This window comes from Lytechinus pictus, unplaced genomic scaffold (genome assembly GCF_037042905.1).
Source record: "Lytechinus pictus isolate F3 Inbred unplaced genomic scaffold, Lp3.0 scaffold_20, whole genome shotgun sequence".
NCBI lineage: Eukaryota > Metazoa > Echinodermata > Echinoidea > Temnopleuroida > Toxopneustidae > Lytechinus > Lytechinus pictus.
Genome location: NW_026974141.1, coordinates 9,159,828 through 9,186,092, shown reverse-complemented (window position 1 = coordinate 9,186,092; position 26,265 = coordinate 9,159,828). Strand labels below are relative to the sequence as shown.

The 26,265-nt window shown below is 36.8% G+C and overlaps 1 protein-coding gene across 1 annotated transcript in view; it reads right to left on the bottom strand.

Annotated features, from left to right (window-relative positions):
• Positions 1-3,183: 3,183 nt before the first annotated feature.
• Positions 3,184-26,265, bottom strand: part of LOC135157960 (GTP-binding protein Rit1-like) — a 79,507-nt gene continuing 56,425 nt past the window's right edge. The window contains exons 2-3 of the mRNA XM_064115168.1: positions 7,906-7,982; positions 3,184-6,747 (exon numbers count right to left, since the gene is read on the bottom strand). Coding sequence (XP_063971238.1) covers positions 6,316-6,747; positions 7,906-7,982 — 509 coding nt within the window. The 3' untranslated portion in view covers positions 3,184-6,315. The remainder of the gene's footprint in view (positions 6,748-7,905; positions 7,983-26,265) is intronic.

Below are 26,265 nucleotides of genomic sequence, written 5' to 3'. Positions count from 1 at the left end.
TTGGAAGCCCGATGTGAAGCTGCCACAGTATATTGGCGGATCTAGTCTTCTTCTTCAGACTCTGCATTATGCACTGTAAAAACCAGGGTCTGTGCCTGCAGACTATATCAATGGTGTACAAGTCTGATATTCATGTAATGATATTGTTTTAGTATAATAGCGTGGTGAAAACAATCAGTTTGAATACATATTATTTTTTCAATGTGATTTTAAAGGAGAGGGGGTAGTCATAATATGTTGACTTGGATTTCCATTTTCAATGTTAGCACACCCTTTTCCATTTATTCAACCCTCTATGACATTTATTTTTACTTCATAATTCCAGGGGGTGTTTCACAAAGATTTTTAAGTATGACTTAGAGTCGCGCCTTTATGCCTTTTCGTTATAAAAGGCAAGACCATATTGGTCAGCTCATTCTAAGATGGTGCGCACTACTGCGTATTAATCAGTAAGATGGCGCGTTACACATACACGCGACAGGATTTAAGTGGGACTCTACTAGTAAGTCATACTTAAATCTTTGTGAAACCCCCCCTCTCAGTAATGTATGCATGTAGCTCACCCATTTAGCTCTATCAATAAGCATTTCAGTATTCAGGGTCCCATTTTTATAATTTACTAACTTTCATCCAATGGTAACTTGCATAGAGTGAGTCCTTCATGTATGTTTAGGTAGTTTCCACTGACTGGCAACGTTTCCATAATTGTGACTTTCATACAACACATGGTGTAGATAGAACTTATTGGTACATAATTCTTTATCTTTAAGCCCGATATAGAATGGCTTCTAACAGTAGCCCAGTTTGCAGCTAACTGTTGTGTGTGTTAGGGTGTGTGGGTGTATGTGTGTGTGAGAGCTACTAAACCTACATTTATACATGCATGCAGATAGGAGGTTGTTCAGGCACAAGTGTCTTCTGGCTGGATTATATGCTACTGCCCCAATTTCATTTTAGAAAAAAAAATGTATAGAAAATAAGATGACATAAATAGGGTCAGTCAGCAAAGGGCAAATTAACATTTTTTTAAGGCATAAAAAGGGAGATATATACATGGACAGTTTATTTTTGTCACTATTATCACTATCATCATCATCAAGACAGCAACGGCACTACCATTATCAGCACCATAGGCGGGGGGACGGGGGTCCTTCCCCCTAAATTTGAGGTGGGGGACGGACCCTCCCCCCCTAGAATTTTTTTTGATAACTTTTTTTTTTTTTTTTTTGCTTGTCAATTTTGTTTCCTGCGTCCTCCCTAGATTCACGTGGACCCACCTTTCTAAAAATTGTTTGCCCCCCCCTAAAATTTTAGTTGATAACCTTTTTTGTCACACTTTTTACCTGTGTCCTTCCCTAAATTTTAGGTGGACCCCCCTTAATATGTTGGCTTCCGCCGCCAATGATCAGCACCACCACCACAATCGTCCCATCATCATCATGGAGAGACAGAGATACACAGGGAAGAGGCAGTGTAAAAGATGAGAGAGAAAGAGAGGGTTCAGGGAGTGGGAAAGGGGGAACAATACACAGTGAATGAAGAAGAAAGAGGGGGATATGGGCTTGGAAGAAAGTAAAAGGAAACGAAAGGGGATAGGGAAAAAAGAATGGATCGGCAGAGAGGAAGTCATAGTGTGAGTGATGAATTATTTAATTCTGCTGCATGATGGCGCTCTTCAATATCAGAAGATATCCTATTCTCGACCATTCGGTTTGGTAGTCTCAAAATTCGGTTTCACACAGTTTGTTTTACATGAAAAAATAGCATGGCCACGTGAAGCGCTCCAAAGATTTTCCTCGGGGCTGCTTTTATTATCCACAGGCAGCAGCCCCTGGAATTCTGGTAGGTGTTACAAATTCGGGAAATGTAACTAAAACCAACATAACCATCCTTTTTGCTTGTCAAATTTGTCTAGAACAAAATAACCATTTTGTAGTGAAATATAATATATGTATATTTTTTTGCTTGTAAAATTTACATCAGCACCCCCAGTACACAACAAAATCGTTCCCATGGCCCTGCAAAATAGTGAAGGTATACTGCTAAAAAAAGTATGAGGGGAAATAAGATTAAGAAGTAGTGAGCGTAATTACGTCACTGGTTTTCCAATTAACATACCATCTGGGATATGCACATAATTACTTTGTGAATTTAAGCAATTATCAATTTCATCACTTTATTTAACGTCTAGTACTGAGGGTCGTGCTAGTTTTGTGCTTCTCTTAAAATAACCCTTTTCGTGCAGTGAACTTCCCTCCCCTTTTGAGAAACACCTTATCACTCGAGTTCGTTAACGGGCCCGAGGAGAAGATTTATATTGAGTCCTAATATAGGCTCGAAAAGCCAGATATTTTTAATATCTTTTATCCTTATTCTATTTTCCTCTATTTTTTTTCTTTTCATTTAATTCTATTCTAAATCTTTTTTGTTTATTATTATTATCATTATCATCATTACTATTATTGTAATATATATATATTTTTTTCTTTTGGGGTGAGAGTTAATGGCAAGCAACTTTAATGTTTATGGTTGAAAAACATGACTAGCGTGGAAACCCGGGGGGCAGTCAAATGTATTGCTGTACACATGCGTGACCAAATTATTTCCAAACACCCCCTAAACGAGTTTTTCTCTGTGAAAACTAACCCACTAAACAAGTTTTTGGCGGGCTTCGTTTACATAATTATGGCCCCTAAACAAGTTATCGCCAGAATATGAACCCTAAACATGTGTCTAGTTTCTAACAAAAAGCTTAAATAGACAAACCTATATTCCTCATGGGTATTGAATGCCCGTGCAGTTACCCGCATAATCTGGAAGAACCCGACGACTTTTCAGAAACGCGGGGAAAAAGCCTGGGGAAAAAACATACCCTAAACACGTTTGACTAGTCTTGAAAAAAAGCTTTGGAAAAAAAACATACCCTAAATACGTTTGACCAAATACCATTCTTTCAAACCCACCCCCTTTTGGGGGATCGGTGTTTTTGATACCCTTATAGAGTGCACACGCGGCCCGCGTCCAAAACTGAAAAAAGAACACTCCTTTACAAGGTTTTTTTTTCGGTCACGCATGTATACGGCAATATATTTGACTGCTCCCCCCCCCCCCCCCCCGGGAATGGAAATCGGTCACGTCGAACGACACAATAAAAGGATGTTATGACAAATGAAAATTGTGGTTTAATTTTTCTTCCAATGAAATATTTTATTTGTCGACATTTTTGGTAGTCATATCACAATGAGAAGGCAATCAGAAGCAAACATAATTATGCATCATTGATATAAAACAATAAAATCACAGAATTTCTTCAAAATATATAATTTTTTTTTCTTGCTTAATGGCTCCATAATATTGATATAGACTCAAGCAAAAAGATAACCTACAATAAAGTGCAAACATTAAATGAAATATCTGACTATGGAATTTTTATTACACTAAATGTGGCGAAATGTTTTCAAGGAAACAACTCCAACTCTTATACGCAGAAAATGCTTTAATCATGTTTATTGTGGTCTATATGGGCCATACCATTAAGTTTTGCGTGAAGTATAGTCTTCTGAACCACAACAGAGGATGATAATTATTGATCAAAGAAATATTTCTGAGCCCTTTGATAAGCAGCGTCTTGATATTATATTTCATATTTTTCATAATGATATAATAATGGCGAAAAGCATTTTCACTTGACTGTACCCATATTTATTATAATTCAATTCATTAAAAAAATGACGTAACCGTAAGGTCCTTGGGGCCGACTTGCCGCCCCCCCCCCCCCCCCCTCCGTCAAAATATTCTTGTGTCGCCCATGATAATTGCTCATGGAGTCCATAGAACCAACTGTGATATGGTTAACAGTAGTTATCACATAACTACGACTCGTTTTAACGAACCAAAACTGCATAAAAAAATAGTTAAAATTTAACAAGATCAAACAAATTGCGCGAAAAGAAATCAATCCTTTCAAGGATGGTTGAAAAAGTGCCGTCAAAAGCACCTCGGTGGTAAATCTCCTGTCGTGCAAAATCCAGTTTTGCAGGAAACATGGCGATTGCTATTATGTTACTATCTATAATATTGTTATAAATATCAACTTCAGGAGTAACTTCTTGTAAATATATATATATATTCCTATATCACATGAAACTGACAATACTCAGACAGTGCAGTCGTCATTTACACTTTACAATGCTTTTCCCCAAGAACTGATTGCTTTACATAGTTTGTGGCTTCGTGCAGTTTAAAAGATAAGTATCGACGTTTCCAAAATGCTGCAATATTTTAATACCAGGCCCGAATACGGGGCCCCGTTTCATAAAACTTGTTAAGATAACAAATTTGTATTATAAGTTATATTACGCTACTGAAATCCATCAATTTTAGTGGCTTGTAGTGACTTTTTTTTAATAGAAATTGTGCATTGTTATCTTTTTTTTTAAGTCTTGCTGAAACGGGAGGTGCCTAATTTTGTTCTTGCATAGAGATCGTTTGGGGAGGGGGTCACACTTACATCGACTTTTTTAATGATGCCACATCTTTTTTTGTTAATACATATTGAGCTCATATTATGATTGATTGCGTATATTTCTCAATACATGAGTATATTTTCAAAAGGGGGAGCTAGTCCACATTACATCGGCTTGGCTAAGCATAAACGTTGGAAAGTTTGACGAAATTTCCCTAAAACACCATAAAAGTTATTACCCACTCCGATAAAAAATTGGTTTAACATATTCATCAATTTTTTTTCGGATAAATACCCGACACTTTCATGATACCAGTTAAACTGATCATCGAAAATATATATCCAATTATGGGAAATTAATTTATATACAACAAATATACATTTACAGAAGGGCAATTCCATAAAATATGTACATCCGACCCCCTATTTGTGGGACCTTCATGAAATTTTCTGTCTCTGAATTTCTATTCTTTTGACAGTTTGTAAATGTTCTCATAGGACCATGACTTGGTCAGTTTGTGAAGTGAAGTATATGATAATTGAGAAAAATAGGGGGTCGGACGTATAAAAAGGTTGATCATTTAATGAAATTGCCCAGATAGAAAATACAATTAGAGTTGTGCTTTAGTATGGCGAGACAGTGAATACGAAAGCTACCCAATGCACAATTTCACTATTTTTATCACCCACTTTCATAGATAAATGTCATTTTGTCAAAGTTAGGCCAGACAGGGCTGCACAATCTTCTATCACCTTTTTACTAACCATTGTAACCTGTATCGACCCATTAAAATAAAATATGTTTTAATTAAAAAGATGAATACGAGAGGCAATGATAATTGAGTTACTCTTCAGATTACGCTAAAATCGATTGAAAGCTTAACATCAATTCAATTTCAATTTACTTTCCGAAATATGTTGACGAGCCTTTCTCATAATTATTTATCTAATCTACCACTGAAAGAGAACCAGACTGGGGAGTTGTCGATCCGCAACGCGGAACTGATTCAAGAACGCAATTATGTTTAGAAATTGCAATTCAAATGACAATGAACAGCTAGGAGGTCATTGTCAAAAATTGGTGGACCGGAACAGCAGTTTCGTCCTGTTTCAGAGCTGACAAAAAATTTCAAATAATATGTCGTTTGTCCAGAGTCCAGGACGAAACTGTTGTTTTTTGGTTCACCGATTTTTTATTTTTTTACAAAGATTTCTTGGTTGCTTTTTGTCAAGAAGGGTATTTGACAATACATTTTCCATGTCCTTGAATTCATTTTGCATCCCTGTTGTCTCTTAACAAAGATAGGTGAAAGGTTCGATTAAAGATTTAAATCAACGTGCATATTCACCGCAGGGTGGAGCGTTTCTTCAGCCTTCTCATAAATGTTGTCAGATCTGACAACTTCACTTGGTGTCTGCTAGACTGAAAAGCACGACTGACTATTACTTTGAACTGTTGGGGGAAAAACAGAGTTCATGAAACGGTCCCCTCAGTACTTGTAGCATTTCTTCAACATAATTGTCGTCTTAAGAGTTGTCAGATCTGACCACATCCTTTCGCTACTGATTGGCTGAAAAATACAGGTGTGCGCATGACTGTTACAACGGTGACCTGTCGGATCCAGGGTCGGATCAACATAGTTTATGAGACGATCGATCCCGTCGTTACTTATAGAGAGTGCCTGATCAATACTTGTCTTAAAATTTGTCGGATCGGACAACTTTCCTGCTTTGATGATTGGCTGAAAAGCACAGGTGTCTGGCTGTTACTATGGTGACCTGTCGGAAAAGCCGACCTCATGAAACGATCCAGTCGTTACTTCTGAAGCAGCTAAATGCACGATCGTACATTATAACGTGTTTGTCCTTGATCGATAAAGATGTCTATCGGTAAAATTCTTGATGGTTTGTCGTAACTGCAAACGGGACGTGATCTTGCGCACCTTCGCTCTCTTCTCCGCCCGGTAGAACTCCCGGTAGAGGTCATGGAATGCGTCGACAACGGGAACGTATCCCTCGCTCGCGCTCATCTCGCAGTACGTGCATCCGTAATCCTTCGCCAGTTGGGCGCCCTCTTGCTTCGTGATCTTGCGAAGGTGGCAAAGGTCGGCCTTGTTTCCAAGAATCAATGTGGGGACTTTGTCAAGGTCACGTCGGGATTTGAATATAAATCGTTTAATTTTATGAAGGAAGATGAAGCTGGATCGGTCTGTGACCGAGAAAACCAACACGAAGGCATCTGAATTCCGTATCTGCTCAACCCTTGTCTGACTCTCAAAATCCTGGAAATTGTTTTGGGAGGGTAATAAATGGAAATGGAGGGGGGGGGGGAGAACAATGGCGATATAGTTGATAATTTGGTACTTCCCCCACATTATTACATTTCGGGGGAAAGGGCGTGTATATTATACTCGTCCGTCATCATGGTCATGTAATGGTCATATGCCGTAGAAATAAAACATAAAACTTCATGATTATCATTATTATACGTTACATTAAATTGGGCGTACACATCACAAAGGCCTACACTGTACATTAGGGCCTATCTCACAAATAGTTGCAATTGATTAACATCAAATTCAAATTGATCTATTCTACAATCGTGTAGTTAAGAGATATACAATTTTCATTCTATTGGATGAGTATGGCTTGCAACTGTCGCAACTATTCGTAAAACGGGGCCCATACGTTATCTTGCTGTTTGACATCTATTGGGAATTCGGTGATAAGATAATGTAAAGCTTTAAAACAGAGTATCACTGCTTTAACCTACTATTTAATGATTAAACAGAATCGCCATCCACTATCCGCGTGGCAAAGTGAATTGCATGAAGTTCTTACATACAGACCCAAGGCACACGACATAATAATCGCATATAGCACTCTCCCTCAGAGGATATCATATAGGAATAGATCTACTCGTAAACGGAGACGTCTAAGATGGCGGTGCTATGACGTCATTGTATAAGGTCTCTTCATTACATTTGCGGACACATTGGCCCGTATTCTGAACTCAGGTTTAAATCAAACACTGGTTTAATGTTATGGTGTAACTAAGTAGAGCCAACTGGGGCACAGATCACTTATAGTACACATCTAATTTATTAACTCATTTGACTCTCAAATTGTACATAATCATCTGGGAATGATAACTGAAGTATTTTTCTTGAAAGCAACAGGAAAAAAAATAGTAAAGATAAGCGATATACGATATAAACATAATTTTTGAATAAATATCCCATCCGGCTTCCCATAATTTTAGCACAGAGTTAGACTGTGGTCTAAGTTAAACCTGACCTCAGGATACAGGCCATTAACTTTAAAAATCACCCTCGAGTACTCGCCAAATTCTTCAATGAAATCTCTTTTACGAAGTAGTTGAGAATTTTTACCCCTTTTGTCATTTCGGCTGCTTGAAAAAGCTCTTAGAATGTACTTACAAAGTCGCCAGCCGTGTCCAGCACGTGTAATGTTATACACTGGTCATCTATTCTCGTGGGCTGAGAGTATACTGATTCTGTCAAGATAAATAAGAAAAGAAAATAATTAAATCCTAATTTCACAAGGATTGAACATCATCAGAAATCTCAATTGTACAGGTAAGACCGACACATGGTTTTCGTTGCTGGTATTTAAGTTAACTCGAAAATAATTGTTTTTTAAAGCATTGGTTAGTATTGATTTGACTTTAAAGAAAAATCTAAGCTGCGAGGTCTGATTTTGTCTGCATTATCTGTAATAATACATTGAAAATAATAAGCCCTGAAAGAAAATATTCCGGATAATCATCTATAATAATGGGTTGGCAAAATGATAAAAATCAAAGTGGCTGATAACACGGTCCCAGTTATTTTTCAAACACACTGCGTGCTGCAATTTGGAATCCTCAGAAGATAAATTAAAATCATGCCTTTTCGGGCACATATATCTTGAAAGTATCAGCACCATATTGTTTCCCTGTATTTTTTTCTTTATCATTATGAGCAATATTAAATACAACAAACTTCAAAGTTCGTGAAAGAATTTTTTTTTTTGCAATGTGAGCCTAAGTGATTGAAAACATGCACTGTACTCTAGAAAATCTGATTTCGGATACTGAGGTTGTGTTTTACATCATTATTTAAGAAGTTCGATCATTGCGCCAGTACATACTTAGTGGACAGGGTGGAGTAGTTTGATTGGTCACACGGCGAAAAAAAGCTTTATCTCCTTCTTCCCTCCGTTATTCTTTATCATAATTATGTATGTCTATGTTGATCATAAGATTCGAAAGTAAGGTTATATTTTACGTCATTTGTTTCAGGAGGTCGTCTATTACGTCAATAGATTATATATCGTGGACATGGTTATCTGGTCAATTATTTTTTGATTGGTCACGGCGGCGAAAAATAAATGTTAACTCGTCTTTTTATAGTCTCAATAAGTCTACTCGCTTATTTTTGTCATGATGTGTCTGTATGTTGATCACTCATTGTGTTCTTATCATTGTATATTCTTTTATTGCAGAAATAAAGAAAGAAATATATAGAGGCATTTATAAACATTACTTTGACTAAACGAAAAAAAAAACATAAGAGCTTTGAGTTTTTATTTGTCAGCTGTTTCTGTAATATGTTGTAAAGAAATGAAGCCATGACAGTTTGAACAGGAAAATTGTTATCAAGTGTTACACAAAACCTAGAAATAAAGTACCCGGATACACCATTCAATCTCCAAAAATAGCGAAAGGTTTATTCATGAAATTATGATAGTTTTTCCAATCACATATATCTTACAAATATTTGCGCACATTGGATATATATTTTTTCTGTATTGGTTATTCTTTATCCATATAAAAGTAATACAGTATCAAATACAAACAAGGTTAAGGATTTTCAAATTTCAGCCAATGTTTTCAAGTTTCTGAACTTCTTCTTATAATAATAATAATAATAGCTGTATTTATAAAGCGCTTTTTGCCTGATGATACAAAGCACTGCTATTAATACCCCGGCTTTAGCTCGAGCTACCATCACCGGTGCTCAGTGCATGCAAGAAATTAATCCTGCCGGGTACCCATTCACCTAACCTGGGTCGAGTGCAGCACAGTGCAGATAAATTTCTTGCTGAAGGGAAACACTCCATGGTTAGGATTCGAACCCACGACCCTCTGTTTGAAAGGCGAGAGTCAGAACCACTAGACCACGACGCGCCCGCGGGGTGCCGAGGTATCCTTGAAAAAAAAACATTCCCAGTAGGGTGTAACGACCACTCGTCTTTGCGCATAAGGTACTTCATCCGGTGCCACCAATATCGATATATTACAAATTCATTCAAGAGGGTTTTGGCCACGTGTTAGATTCAGGATCGATAACCACCACTTCCATCCTCATCAAGTTGTAATCGATAATCTGAATGAAGACTGCTTTTACGATAAGTCTCTGAACTTGAAAGGGATGGTTGAAATGAATATTCTTAAGTGGCAAAAAGAAAGTAAGTAACAAGAGTTGAAATTTCCATCAAAAGAACGCACGAGTATGCATTAAGTGAATGCAATACGACACGGAAGGGGCTATAAAATATTCTGAAAGGGGAGCCTGAGGGGAGGATGTGAGACGACCTTACCGTCACATAATTTAACTTAAATTAAATTGAATGGTTATTTTTTATTTTGGTTTATAACATGTTTTCATCGTCTTCTCTCAAACCAAGTTTACAATATAATTTATATAAACAATATAAGACCCATGAAGCAAATTCTCAAATCAAATATACCATAATACTGTTAGTCTCATAAAGCGAATTCTACAATCATTTGAGACAAGTATTTTCACAGTTATACAAGTTTACAGCGACCATTGAGAATGAAATATATAAAATGATAATGAAGAAAATGCAACATCCCTCCCACCCGTCCCTATGGAGCTGCCCGTGGAAGAACACCATTAACCCTACATGCATGGATCTGGAAAGAAAAGAAAGAAAGAAAGCACAAAAGAGAGAAAGAAAGAAAGAAAGAAAGAAAGAAAGAAAGAAAGAAAGAAAAACGAAAAAAAAAAACTTGTGTAGTAAGAAAATAAAAATGAGTTGAATACGGTCGACTTGTCAATCGCTAGGATGGCACTGTAATGAAGTAAATGCGATCTCGAGTAGATACGAACATACTATCCCCTCTACGATATATCACAATGCGATTTCGGATGAAACGATATACGTTTTCCGATAAATCGGTTGACTGTCATTGTGCAAACACTTGGATGCTGAAGTGGTTTGAATTTTCCAGTGTGTCGGCAGTGAAGTGCAAACCAGGTACATTGAATGTTCTTTGCAATGTATCGATATACATTTTCCCAAGAAATCAGTGGGCTGATGTTAGCCGAAATACAGCCATCGTGCCCAAATGTAAAAGTAGGTTTACGATGCATTTAAAGGCTTTCCTATATATTACATTATATTTATTTTCGAGATATATTTCATCGCATGAAATGTTTTTGAAAAACTCACTAAAAATACAGTGAAAGAAAGAATTGTATTAAGTTTTATCTGAAAGAGATACAATTTTGGAGATCAATGCAACTTCCAAATTCGTAGGGGGAAACAAACTTCCCTTATTAATGTTATTTGCACGGAAAGTCAGATGAAATAACCCCAGAGAGCTTTAGATACAGTTAATTTATTTAGAATACGCGGTATATTTCTCACAGATATAAATATTTTGTATTGATTCTCCCTCTACTGATCTATTGAGATATTCTTGTCTTTTCTGACGTCATTAGTCAAGAGTATATAATTTCACCATGATCATTTTTATAGCAGACTACCCACTCCAACATGCACGCGTCTTTAGGGGTAATTAGCTGCAAAACAGACGGAAGACCTTACCTCATTATCTACCTTTTGACGAAGAATATAACCTCAAACGAATCAGATGGAAATAGGCTTCAAATTTATCAAGGCTCCTTAACGCGTAAAGAAGACACCAGAGGTGACGCAGTGTTCTATTAACGCGGGGGGGGGGGGGGGTCAATGACGCAGGTCTAAAAAGTATTCTGACAAGCCCGCCCCAAAAAGGTTAACGGTAGCCACCATGGAGTGGTTGCTATGATGTTGATAAGACCCACAAAAAAAATAAAAATAAAAAAATAAAAAAAAATAAATAAATAAAATAATAATAATTCAATTTTTATATAAAAAATTATCACACAGGAATTAACGAATTAAAGAAACATTATTTCTCAAGAAGTAAATGCAGGAAAATAAAAAAGAAATCGGCATCAAAGTACTTAAAAGTACATACTTAAACAACTAAATCATGTTTTTATTTATCATTAATTCTAAAGCTGTGTGCATCTTATTGGAATTATTATTCATTTTGGATTCGGCAACATGTTATAATAGTGTGTTTAGAGGCGTCTATTGAAACATAAAAATAAATGTATTTTTAATTGCTCCAAAGTGTTTTACCTGAAGGGTGAAAAGACTTGAGTAATGATGTAAAAGTGTTTTTGCGCATTTTTGAATGCCTGCAACTATAGGCGAAGGGCAGGGTGCAAGTACCACCCCCCCCCCCCACACACACACACACACCGCCTATGATTTCAAAGGAAGTGAAAAAAAAAGGAAATAAGAGAAGGGAAGAAAGGGAATACCAAAGAAAGAAGGATATAAAAATCGACCGTATTAGAGTCAATTAATTCCGTAATTAACCAATATAGAACAAACAAAAAACACCTTCCCCCTCCCATTTTGGTTGTCTTACCCCCCCCCCCCGCAACTCAAAGAGTCCTGTCGCCGCCCCTGCCTTTTTGTAAACGTCTTATACATTTCAACTGTTTGTGTAAGCCTCATGTAATTTTAGCTAAATCTAACCTACTTGAATTCTCCGAAGTTCTCATGTCAGTGAAATTGAATATTTGCTTAACTCGAACGGCTTGTTTGTGGGCTTTCATCCAATTTCCAACCAGCACGGGATATAATTTACCATAACTCAAAGAATTTCCATAAATCAACTCGCTTCGCAACGGAACTATTCGTTTATTTGATTTTCTCATTTAACTGACGTTGTAGTTTATATGCACGCTGACAATTATGCAAATCAATCGCCATCATGGCCATTGTAAATGATTGCAGCATTAGGAACAGCAGGCTAGGCATGGGAAGATATAGACCTAGATGAGAAAGAAAGAGATTCGCATTGTAGATGTATTTGAATAGTAAGGGCATTGTGGGAATGATCAAAACTATGGACCTTATTCCAAAGCAAGTTAAAATGCGAGCTTAAAAGATTGTTTGAAATAGCCAATGTGTTGGAGAATACGTAACAGTAATAATAATGATAAATATAATGATGGTGATGATTGATGATGATTGTCACTATTGTTGTTGTTATTGTTATTATCTTTAACGTTAAATATCGCGAAATGTCCGATGCGCTAGTTGCACGAGCGCCCTCGCCTCCTCCAACTATTTCCACCCGCACCAGAAAAAAAATGTGTGCGCGTGCGTGAGAAAGAACGTTTACAAGCGCGGATGAGAGTGTGCGGTAGTAGTGTGGATTCGACCGACGTGCGTACGTGTACGGATGCGTGTAAGCTTGTGTATGCATTACCAATTAAGAGTCATCACATAGACTCGGTAAATCAATTCTGGGTAAACAGGAGCTGACAGGCGTGGAGTAGCGGAGCTGGGTTGATGGTAAACAAGTATGTATGATCGAGGACATGGCACTTGTTCTAAGTAAACCGTCTTGACAATTATGGGTAAAACGATTTGTGACAATCCCGGGGAATAATATTCCGACGACGTATTTTTGTTAAGATGATACGATTAAAGAGGCTCGTAGCGGCAATTGTATGTATTTTTTTGGTTAGATTATTTCAGAGATGAGACTTAATCGTCTTTACTCCAATCGTAAAATAATGTATTTTGATATTTTCTTTCAGGCTCTTTTTAGTTTATTGTGTATCATTATCATCATCGTCATCACAATTTTCGTCAGACGTGAACGCTCGATAGGGAAGTCTTAAAGCCCCCCCCCCCCCCCTCCCTCTCCCTCTCTATATGGAGGACATGGCGGCTCGCAGAAAAAAATAGAGTGGTTATTCCTTGAAGGAAATTGCAGCTGTCATTTGAAACTACAATTACTTTTCGTGAACCTAATCATTGCTTTTATTGAAATCTTACTTCCGCGTTCCAAGATTAATTGCAGAGTCGCGTCATTATAATTGTACATAATATAAGACATCACATTCTTGAATAAATTAGGCTTCCTGGAAGCCGTGATTATGTGAGCTATTTTTTTCTATTAAGTTCCTGACTAGTCCTAAGAACAATACACTTTCTTTTGTGAACACAATCAAATGTGACAAACAGAGAGAATCGATTGCAATGTGATATGTTTGTTTTGGCGTTAATGTTCTTATTTGGTTGAGGACCGTTTGTTGCTGTGCTTAGGATATTTATTCCATTCCATTCAATGTGTTTTGATATTTCTAATGCACTTTCGCTTTCTTTTGCTTTATTTATTCATAAGTAAAAACGGTGTAGGGGATATTCTAACATATTTATTCTAATTCACACAGTACCGGGCTGTTCGTCAGCGGCATTATGAGAGGGAAGTTCTTGCCCGAACTTCGAAAGATAAAATCTTAAAAATCTTTTTCAACGCTATTTTTCCCCCTCGAAATTGTATAAGCTTGGAAGCTGATGACCACCCACTTCACAAATCATCATTGTATTTTTTTCCTTTAGACTATGCAACAGTATGCTTTTAAGATACCATCAATTATCGCCTTGCCCTTTCAATTTAGTCCGTAATTTCTTGTTGGCAAAGAAAGATGGAAAATACACATTGAACAAGCGAGGAAGGAAGGAGGACCCTTCAAGTTTTTAACATTTCCAAGGAGCTTTGACAGTGAGCGATGCGATACAAGTCGGAAACGATCGTTTCACGTTTCAAATGAGAAATGGGATGGCTTTGGTAAAGTGGTTGCCTCGAGCTGTCCGTCCAAAGCAGACAAGAGAGCGGGAACTAGATCAAATAACATAGATTTCATGACAAATCGATCAATGTTATCTTGCTTAGATGTTAAAATAGAATGCGTTGTATGGAAACGTAGAAAAAAAACGAGTGAATATTGGGGAAAAGTGAAGGCCATGAATTTTACTTTCTTGATGGTTTGTTACAACTCTAAAGAAACTCTTTTGACCTGAATTAATAGTATGAAAAAATCCATAGAGAAATAAGGATACAAGTCATTAAGATAAATATTTTGACGAATTAAAAGGATTTCAGAATGGGAGTAATAAAGGATTAAACAGGCAGACGGGCAAATCAAGGGAATAAGAGGGCAGTTAGTAGTTTGTCTACTATCTAAAATATAAATCGCTAATTCAGTTAGTGAATTAAATAATGTAGATCTAGTTTTTCGGGGTCAGACATGCCTGGTTAGAGTCTAGTTACTGGTTAGCTAAGCATACTATATCTACTTTTTGCGATAGGGTATCTTCCAGCATGCTCTCAATGATTCGCAGTGTATGACGAACATTCATTATTTGTATTTTCTGCATTTTCTAACAACCGTCTTCCTTTTGCCGAGGTTAAGAAGGGTCAGTTGAATGGTGTGAATATGTGTGTGTGCGTGTGTATGAGGGATGGAGGGCTTGTATGATCCAAGCCCTAACTTCAATCAACAGTTAACAAGAGTTAAATGACAGAGGTATATTTCTTCCGACTAGCTCCCGGAGAGTCCACCTTGTACGACCCCGTAAAAGATGGCAAGTTTCGAGTTTCAAAATTTAAAAGTTTATCGATTGGTATCCACTCTGGGCACACTGAATCGTTATCCTTTTCACGTAGTCGGTTTCTTGTAACATGTTGCGTGAAGCGTGGAATCAAGGAGGCGAAGGGAGGCCGGGCCGGCGCGATGGCTGTGACCTAGATTCCTCTCAAGTTTCGCTGCTTTTATTCTAAACCGCAGATTATTCTTATAAACCCGCTCTCTTTTGTTGCCATTTTCAGGTGATATGTCATTCATTCTTCTTTTTTTTTCTTTTAAATGCTTTGAGAGCATTGGCAACTTGCAACAAAAATAAAGAAAAACAAAGACATAGATCTGCCCATCTGACTTGTATGGAAGTTTCAACCTCTACCTGGCCCTGGTTGAGATAAACAATCTATTCGCTTATGCTTCGTAAGCGACGACAGACTAATCCAATGTGTCACATTTTCGTAATTGGGCGTCTGAAGAGAAACTCATTTTCCTTGCGATGTCGAGCACATGCGACGCGTGTAATTTTCAGGCCATTGGTCATGGCGGTGACATAAACCGAAGCATGGTGATCTTCTCAGTCGAAGAGAGGGCAGACATAAAAAACAAGGGGGTAAGGGGTATAGGTGGTTAAAAAGGATGGGGATAGGGAGTGGTGGGTCGTTTCAGAAAAAAAACCTGTCACAATTCATTTTCCACTGTTAAAACAACTCGGTCTAATTGACTAGACCAGTAGTCAGATGGGTGCAACTGATAGGTCTAGTCACACTTCTGAATTATATTCTAGTCAGAAATAACTCTGTTCTAGTACAATACGACTAGAAAATAGTCAAACATGACTAGAATAAGGGTTGCACCCACCCGACCCTATTAAATAGTCATTTTTGACTGATTAATTTTGGAGTGTCCTTTTATATCGTTTGGTCTGTAGCCTTGCAATCCAATCTCCTTCTGTGTTATATTCTGTTGAGCAATACCATGGGCAAATGGCCATTGCGCCATATAATATTCTTGGCAACCAGTGATGCTTGAGCGTAATAATGCAAACAAGTGTAACACCTGTAATAAAACCATATGTAATCAACAATTTATTTCGGAATCTAGGAGTTGCTGTCCACAGCTGCAACAAGTGAAACTTTTTTTTTCATTTGTGGTCAGTCTCGCATAATAGGTGTGGGTCATTGGTGGTCAAGTCGTGATTTCTATTATTGAGACTGACCCTGGTAGGGAAAATATATCAAAGGAAACTATCAGCATAAGTACAGCCTACTGATAAGTGACAAATGGAATATTTCGCCACTCCCGTATAATAATTGCTTTGAAAATGATTTGTGTTCAAAAGGAGAGAGATTCCAGAAAACCAACACTCCGAGATGCAGTCAAGTACAAGCTCCGTAAGCACTAAACTAACACTTTATTTTTAGAGTGTAGATGAGACCAGTAGGATCATTCACAACCCGTTTTAGACTGATAGGGTCAAATACAACCGTAGTTGAAAGAAATGCGATCAATCACGATACCTTGTCAGAGAGGGCACGGGCCTGTTTTCTTTCTTTTTTGTTAACAAGTGCACACCTAGTAACCAATAATGCACATAGCATTTCCATTTATTTGAAAGCAGGATAAAAGAGCAATGTAGATTAAATGCCTTGCTCACGGGCATAGCTAGGTGCCGCCGCCGGGGATCGAACCCCGGACTTTACATGTATAGCCAGGCGCCTTAGACCACTCGGCCACGGCACCTCCACTGCAACTCCTCAAGATTTTAACCGAAACCATCAGGAATGGCAGCGTGGGCCGAGAGTCGAACTCTTTAATAGGACTTGACAACTTTCTCTTGGAAGAACCATGTACGTTATACTGTTATCAAGCCCTGCTGCTGCCCCGGGGCCATGATATTTCAACATAACTAGATTTGACACCGGTCCGGGATATATTTCAAACTTCTATAAGAAACATACCTTTCTTACCTGCGGGAAGAAAATCTACACCAGAACAATAACAAGAAAAAATGAGTAGGGACTTTAAAAATAGGCAGACGGGACAACTATACGTACATCATTGATGCATAAACCAATTTTTAAAAGAAACCAAAGGTTGAAATAAAGATTTTGTGTCTAAATCTCATTAAAATACTGTTTTGAAAATATTAAACACGTTAGAGCTGTCCACTATTCGACACAGCCAAAGGCAAAGTGGGTAAGCAATAGCACGATAATATCGATTACGGGTAGGAGAAAAAAAAAATTTCCTTGAGAGAATACTTGGAAATGCTTGAGAATAACAACGTTGGGTAAACAAAGATGGGACAACAAGAACAAAAAATTAAAACAAAAATATGTACGAAAGCAAACAACACCATGCAGAACAACATTGGAATTAAACATTCTTCCTTCGTAATCACTATATTGTTTGTTGTTGGGTCGACATTGTTCGTGAACAATGCAATATTTTCATACCATGAAGTCATGTTATTTATTTTTGTAGTATCACGACGGATTTTTAGTCCAATTATAGGCAACAGTGTTTACAGTAATCATTAGTGCATTGTACATTACAAACACTAAAACATGAGCGGATGAACTATGCTGGAAGTCAAAAAGTCATAACCTTGTTTTTCGTAAAATCCCATGAATTGTATATCACATGAAAGAGAAAAGTAAACTTTCGTTTTCCACCTACTTTTAGTTGCAAATTGTGATCAGTCAAGCGTGAATGATTTTAATTCACTAAGTGTGATAAGGCATATTTGCATATTGATCACTGAAGCGTAACTCGCAATTCTTCAATGATCATGACCTATTGTTCCTTTTTCTAAAGTGGACATGATTTCACATAGAATTCTGATCGTTTTTATATCTTTTTTTAAATATTAATTATGACAAATGAAATATGACAAACCAATCTAATTACACCCCCTCCATCAGACAAATGGTTCCGTGGAGGAGAAATGTAAAGAAAGAATAACAAGTGGAACGCCCCTGGTAGTCTCACCTGCATTACGCGATTCAATATAGCAGCAGTGCTGACTTTGAAAACTATACTACAAAATAATTATTCACAAAAAACACCATTCATATAACGATACAATACTACGTTCATTGGCTCTTATTGATATTTGACCTTGATCATTTGACCTAAGACTTGTCAGTGATACTAGATTACCCCTATGTCCACATTTCATAAGCTATATCCATAAACTTTGAAAGTTATGACAGCAATTTAATAATTACCTCCAACATGGCCAAAGTTCATTGACCTTAAATGACCTTTGACTTTGGTCATGTGACCTCAAACTGACACAGGAAGTTTAGTGATACTTGATTACTCTTATGTCCAAGTTATATGAATCAGATCCATTAACTTTCTAAGTAATGTTGTCATTTCAAAAACTTAACCTTCGGTTAAGATTTTATGTCGACGCCGCCATCGTCGCCGCCGTCGTCGGAAAAGCGGCGCCTATATTCTCACTCTGCCTTGCAGGTGAGACAAAAACCATATAACATTTTTTTGTGTAATGTTGAATCAGTTCCATATAGGATCTTCACTGTATTTTGTGGACATTGGTCAGTTGGTTGGAATAGACAATATTTTGGGAAACCATAATCGCCAATACGTAGACATGGTAGACTCATGATAATGGAACAGAATCGCGGTTTACATATGAAATTATTGAACTGTTTCCAATTATAATGTATATATATTTCTTACTGACGTTAGTTCCATGAGAAGATTTGTTTTATCCATGCCTACAGCTATGAATATCAGGTGGCAGCTCAGTGGCCCAAAAGGAATATTAGATAATTCAGTAAAGCTGGACTTGCACAAACAAATATCTAACAAAGACAAAGCACATGCATGGCGATTGTTTGTGTGTGTGTGGTACTTCAGAATTTAATTGTATTATAAAGATAAGGGGGCTGAAGAAGTAATGAACGGGTTTACAATTTGTTTTATTTCGACCGTTAGGTGGTCATACATCCTCGAAACTGTTAGAATGTCGCCAAATTGATTTGTATTTCCCCTGTGATCATATTTTAATAGGGAATTGCATATTTACACACGCAGTATCTCAAGAATAGGAGAACATTCCCTCTTTTATTAAATGATCAAATTCCACAAATCAATAAATATTTAGCAAACTTCTGTCTTTTTCAATTCGTTATTTCCTTTCATATATTTTGTATAAATATATGTGTATTGTAATTATAAAGTATTTTTGATGTTTATTGTTTGTAGACGCTGTGATATAGTTAACTTTTGAGATCGAACTAAATACTGGTTAATTATTTTTATTTGACGTTATTATATTCACTTCTCCTTAACTTCGCACTGTGGGAAGAAAATGTAACCCGGGTGGTACAAATAATGTTACATTAAACATATTCTGGGTCAGTGTTTGTACATGTATAAAATCTCATTTTTTTATTTGCCCATGTAAGTAATGGAACCTCACAATATTTCCTACTTGGTTCCCTGTAATAAAAAGGGAAAAGTACTTGGCATTAGTGATATGAATTAAATGGATTTTAATGATATTATGGCCTAGACAAAAATGCTGTCTGGAACTTTCATGGGGGAAATCATGCAATTTGAAGGAAAACAAAATGATGAGCATCAGTCTAGTTTTCCGATTTCGATGAGGCCAATGCCGGCCGGGGGGCTATATTCCAGAAATCTAATGCGTTAAATGAAGAGAAAGATTTGTTTTTTCTTCAGTCTCCAATTCCTTATAAACTCGACTCTGTAAATCACTGCGCTTTGTGTCGTAAAAAACACAGATGATATATTTTTTATTCTCATTAATCCTTATAAATAGTGCACGTTGCATGCGGGGACCAAATGGTACAAACAGCAGTAATTACAATTTCAGGTTAATCTAGGCAATAAGTGGTAGGTGTATGTATTAGTCTCAGAGTCTGAGGCGCCTTTACTAACAAACAAGTCTTCGGGTTTCATTTCCCCGCCGTGTCTTCGGTCTTGTCTACCGTGTAATCAACCCCTACACCGGGGGCTACCACGGCGGGCGAGTGGTGTGGCGTTCCCACTTGAATGTATTGAATTACCCAAATGTTCGAACACATTCAAGTTCAAGTTTGAGCCTCGGACATTAATTCGCGAATTTAACGACTTAGTGGCTCTCAGCCATTGCCACAGAGTACTTCTTTAGATCGAATCAAAGTCATGACCCTGATGCCTCAGAGACATGTTTAACCTTAAGTTTCATTTTTGCACCCTTCAAATGCAACATTTAAAGTTCCTTTTCGGGTGCAGCTCTGTACCCTGAGAAGCATTTTGCTACAGTCATTATGCACCCTTAACGATGCAGAGTTATTGAGTAATTGTCAAGGTGCAACTTCGCACCCTGACAATTTTTTACATTTCTAAGAGTGCAGTAATCTGCGTATTATGCACTCTAAATTATGCAGTTATCCTCTGCAATAATGTGCAACTTTGCACCCTGATATTTTTTCTCAACTTTTCTCCACTTCTTAGCGTGCAGTGCACTGGCTAACAAATAGGACTTGGGGCCATGGAACCCCTAACATTCCCGACCAAGAAAAAAAGAGAGAGAAAATGAACTGAAAAGGGGTGAACTATGATCGCATTTTCTGATTTTGTCAAATCTAGTACCAAATTTTATTATTGCATAAAAAAGATCATTTCTTTTTTTTCTCTCGCTCGCTGCCAATAAACAGTTTTGCTCCATGCACTATGTCTGGTCCCCTCAATATCTTGGCTCGTTAGTTAGCTGAATTATGCACCCTAAAACTTGCGACGGTGTTACCCTTAACCATGTTTACAGACACACGCGCACAGACACAAAAAAATCCATACACCTTTTAACACGTTCAATGCTTCTGTCGAGCATTTCCAGGGGCAAAAAAGAATACAGGCGTTTACTTAACGTGCCTGGAGTTCAAAATTGGTCCCAAAAAGTATGTATTACAATTGTTTTTCAAATTAAGTAAGATAAATTTATATATTATAATTAGATTTAGCGAGATTTAACTTAGTATGTTTATAAAAAAGGCTAATGTATTGTCTTAAATTGTATATTCAAAGCAATGATATGCCATCGAATGTAATTTACCAAAATTAATTTCTTATATTTATTTTTTCATTGCTGCACTACTGAACCGGCTATGTTATCACGACTTGTAATCTAATTTGCACGATCAAAATATTCGTGATCAAAAGGACCTCCCGCAAAGATTCATGATATTTTATGATTTGCTTAAGGAAGTGTGCCCTCAAATAGCATCCGTACCTTTTAACTTTATACATCAAAAATGGGAACAAAACTGAAATGTCAAAAAATCGGAACATTCTTAAATTCCCTACTCAGTATACAGTGCGTCTCAGAAAAAACGGAAACAGTATAAATTCAGTCTAATTTTATGCCATAATATTTTTTTTTCTTGGACGCACTGTAGAAAAGTTTTCAAATAAAAGGGAGCACGAGAATGAAATGGCAATCTTCCTTCGTTCCCCAAATAGGAATAACACGATTAATAGGAAGACTGTATTTACCGATCTTTATTCTATGTCGGCTTTTGAAAAGTGGCCAAACCTGGTCGCCTTTCTGAGCAAGAGCACGCACTAGTGGCGGTGGGATGGATACATGGGGGAGTCGCTTCCTTCTCGTCCCCCTCCCTCGAGAAATGCGGCAGCTTTGAACTTTCTTCAAATTTGAAGAGAGAAAGACTTTAATCATCTTAATTCGAGGTCCTTCCCCTAAGGATTGCTCTAGTCTACTCCTCCACTCATGCTCATATTATAGATTCTATACTTTAGTTTACATTTTTTTACATGTTTATCCAACATGTAAAAAAAAGTTTTATATAATTATATATATATTATCCAATACAAATTTTAACTCCACAAGTACCTTACTCCCCGCGTTATTTGCCATTCTCATTATCGGGCACATACGAATGTTCTTTTTAAAACTCATGGTATTCTTAAGATACATGATCTTTACCATTATAATCTTGGATCTTTTATGTACAACCTTAGTAGAGATGAACTACCAGACGTATTTTATTCTATGTTTACAAGAAATATAAATGTTCATCACTACCCTACAAGATCTGCTGGACTTTTCCATTTACCTAGAACGAGGACATTATTAACAAACAAACTGTTCATATCTTCTGGCATCAAACTTTGGAATTTACTTTCGCAAACTTTACGAAATAAGCCAACTATTCATAGCTTCAATAGAGCACTTTAAAAAAATCTAACTAATAACTATAACACTCAAATCATTCATCCTACTTAGGATATCTTGTCGATCTTCTGTTCTTCCGGATCCCCCCGCCTTTATTTCGCTTCTTTTCTCGTCTCTGTCTCTTTTTATTCGATCTACCTGTGCAGATTTGTTTTTTGTTTGTTCTTTTGTTTGCTTTCTTTTACTCGTTTTTTTGTCCTTTGTTTTTTTTCCTTTTTTCAATTTGTCTGTTCTTATACTATTTTGTATGTCTTGTTTTTGTATAACTTTTTGTCATGCCTTGTTCTTGTACCGTTCTGTCACGTCCTGTTTTTGTAACGTTTTGTTTTGTGTGTCCTTTTCACTTTTTCTTCATATCTTGTAATATAATCCAGCCTTTTACTTGGGAGAATATGTAAAAAAATATATTTAACAAGGATTTAAATTTAATTTCTACAAGAAATATATGATGACTTGTGTATTAATATATTTTGAACTTCAACAAGAAAGATATGATTTGTATATTATATATAGATATTAAACTTTGTATTTTTGCATTAATTTGTCTTATTTATTGAAGGAAACCTTAAATAACAAGCTTTGCTTTTCAGAAGGTTTCTATTTCATTTCATAATGTTATATTATATTTCGCTTTACTTTGTAACCTTGTTGAAATTTTGGAATGAAATAAATTCGTTATCAATCAATCGAAAAATACCAGTTCTGGCAAAGGAAAAAAGATATCTTATTGTAATTTTCTTGTTTTCCTGACAGTCAATAGGGAAGACATGGGAAGGCAAATCAACTGATTGTGATAGAAAATCTGTAATTGCTGAGCAAAATATAAGCATGGCATTGACGTCAGATGTCGGGTCTTTTTTTCTAAGGAATAGAAATGTATTGTCCCACCATAATGCTGGTGATATTCAGTGTGTTCATACTATGCAGCTTATGATTTCAGCAGAGTTCGGTTTATGCTTGCCAAAAAAATCTAGATCGAGAACTTTGATGATAACCTTTATATCAAAGAATTTATCTTAAGATAATTGCGTGTTGCAACTGCATCTCCGGCGTATCATCCTATTGAAATTAAAATCTAGGTCTTACTGAACTTGTAGAAAGAACAGAGCTTCATTCCAACTTTGAGGATATCTTCCTAACCCCTCGGTGACACAATTAAGACGGCGCCAAATTACGCGCAGTAAAATTTGAGTTTCAGGCAGAGACCGTCCGCCATTTTAGGTACTGTTTTCGAGGTTATATACCGAACTTGCTTTTAAAAACACAGAAATGTCATCCAAGGGCATGACTACCGTCCGCTGCAGTACTTACGGCAGCTTCCTAATGTTTTGTCTGCAAGTCACCGCTGAGTATTTTAAGAAATCTGACCCATTTACACATTACTTAATCGACTAAAACAACTCCAAATCGATTCGATGAAAGGGAAATTGGCCTTTCGTTTTGAAAACAGTCTGCTAACCAGGGATGGAACTACAGGGAGTAAGGGGCAACAGTCCCATGTAATTCTACAAGTATTTAAAAAAAAGGGGGAAGGGGAGAAAAGGGGGAGACAAATGAGAAATGAGGATTATTGAGAAGTCTCGTCTGTATAAATTTATAATACTCCTTCAAAGAAATTGTCAATTGAGTAGAATGACGTCATATCTAGGCCGTCTTGCTCCTTCCAAACCCCTCCTCACCCCCTATTGAAATATATTGACTCTGCTTCTGGTGCCACGGAAGAGCAAGAAAGTTCAAACGAATCCCCTCACCCATCCTCTTAACATGCACTTCGCTCTCGGAATACGCACACTTAAGCACGCACATTTTGTCCCTATACGCCGTCACGCTTAAGTAGATTAACACAATAGTGTAGGTCCTACCCAACAAATCTCATAATACGACGTAACCCCCCCCCCCCCCCGAAAACAAAACCGTCATTAAAATTATGTGAGGGGCACTTGGCTCTCCCGCCCCCCCCCCCTCCCTTCTCGATCTGAGGTACGCTATAGTTGGATTAAAATTTAATTCATAGATAACAAATGTGTCTTTCTTTGATGAAATGCTTTAGAGGGTCCCCCCCCCCCATTCATGAACTTCCCATATCTTGTGTTGTATTTTTTAAGTATACTTGTGTATATAAAGATAATCATATTTATCAATAATATCAACTGATTGAGTTCTTAGTATTGATAAACTAGTCAAACTAGATTGCTGGTTAAAAGATTTGAAGTTTGAAACATAAGAGCTAAAAAGTGAATACTAAAAACAGAAAACTTAAATGCGGCCACCTGCTGGATTGCAGTCATGTAAAATACATTTTTAATACAAACTTATAATGGTAGTGATCATGGAAAGAGTAAAGAAATACGTTTGAATTTCCCATTTTCATCTGATCTGCGTAAGAGGCTACGATCAGCAAAATTTCTAGGCCTGAGCTCTGTTTCGTATTATTTCATTACAATTGATGTAAATGTAAAATAAAATATACAGTTGATTTATAAATGCTATATACTGAAAAAGAAAAATCAACAATATTTCTATTTCCAGTTCTTGACGCACGTCCCGATTCAAGTTTTCCCATCTGTGCGAAAAATAATTGCAATATTGTAGTGAAAAACAATGTCCAGATTGAACGAGGTTGGATAAAACATGTTTTAATAACAATTTCATTAGTGCCACAGTCAGAGGCCACAGGAGGTGAACATCCCGTGTAAACAACCGTTAATAATAATGAAGAACCCGGTATGTATGATAATCAACTCATTATGTTTATATTTTCCGATGCTGTGCTAATTACGAGATAGTTTGTGTATGGAGAAATTTGTGTACTATGCGTGCTATTCGCAGCCAGTCTGAAAACTGTGTCCATAGCAGCACGCTATATTTGTGTTTTATACACTCTAAAAACGTTTTAAAACATTACCATTTTCAAGTTTGGTTTATTCCAATTTGACTCGACACATGAAATTTTTACACAGATATGAAATGATAACCATAGAAATCAATACAGAAAATATATAATGTTAGCAATATGACCATACACAAGAAATAGGTAAATGTTTTCGGTAAACGATACACAATACGATAACCATATTAATTGATTATGATATATACGATGAGGGTAGATAAATGTAGAACATTCTCGATTTAACATTTGCAAGGCTATTTTCATTATTTTCTAAAAATAAACGTTGGGGAAATGGAAGGATTATCTAAAGAGCAGAGCTTGTTGAATGCGGATTCCTCAAGGAATAAAATACAAGGAGAAGAAGAAAAAAATCCCTGATAGTACTGTAAAATCCAGTTGTTTTGCATTGGAATAAATTATCATCGTGGTTATAGGATAATATTCATCGGTATTATTTAGTATGTCCAGCGTTACAAATATGAGAAAGAGCCCATGCATGATTAAGTCTTGCTTTTTGATATACCTCTTTTCCTTTTCATTAGGCGTATATATTTTAATAGGTTTCTCATTTCATTTCATTTTTTCTGAACATTCATTACCAAAAAAACCACACCACGTCTGTTCCAATATCAACTCTTCATAATTAGATTCAAATGATATTATATTACAATAAACCGTGACGATACATATAACAGCTTTTGGCTCCAGCACTGTTTATATTTCTTTTCCCGTACATGTGGCATAGACATTCATAACGTGAATGGGATGTGCAATGTTATTAATCAATTCAGTGTCCCCGAAGAATGTTGATTTTCAGTCCGAAATATTGACACTGGGACATTACAGTACATTCCGTTGATTAACAATAGAAATCAAATCTAAAAACGTGCACGGAAAGAGGACATATTCCCAGAACGGGACAGGGGGC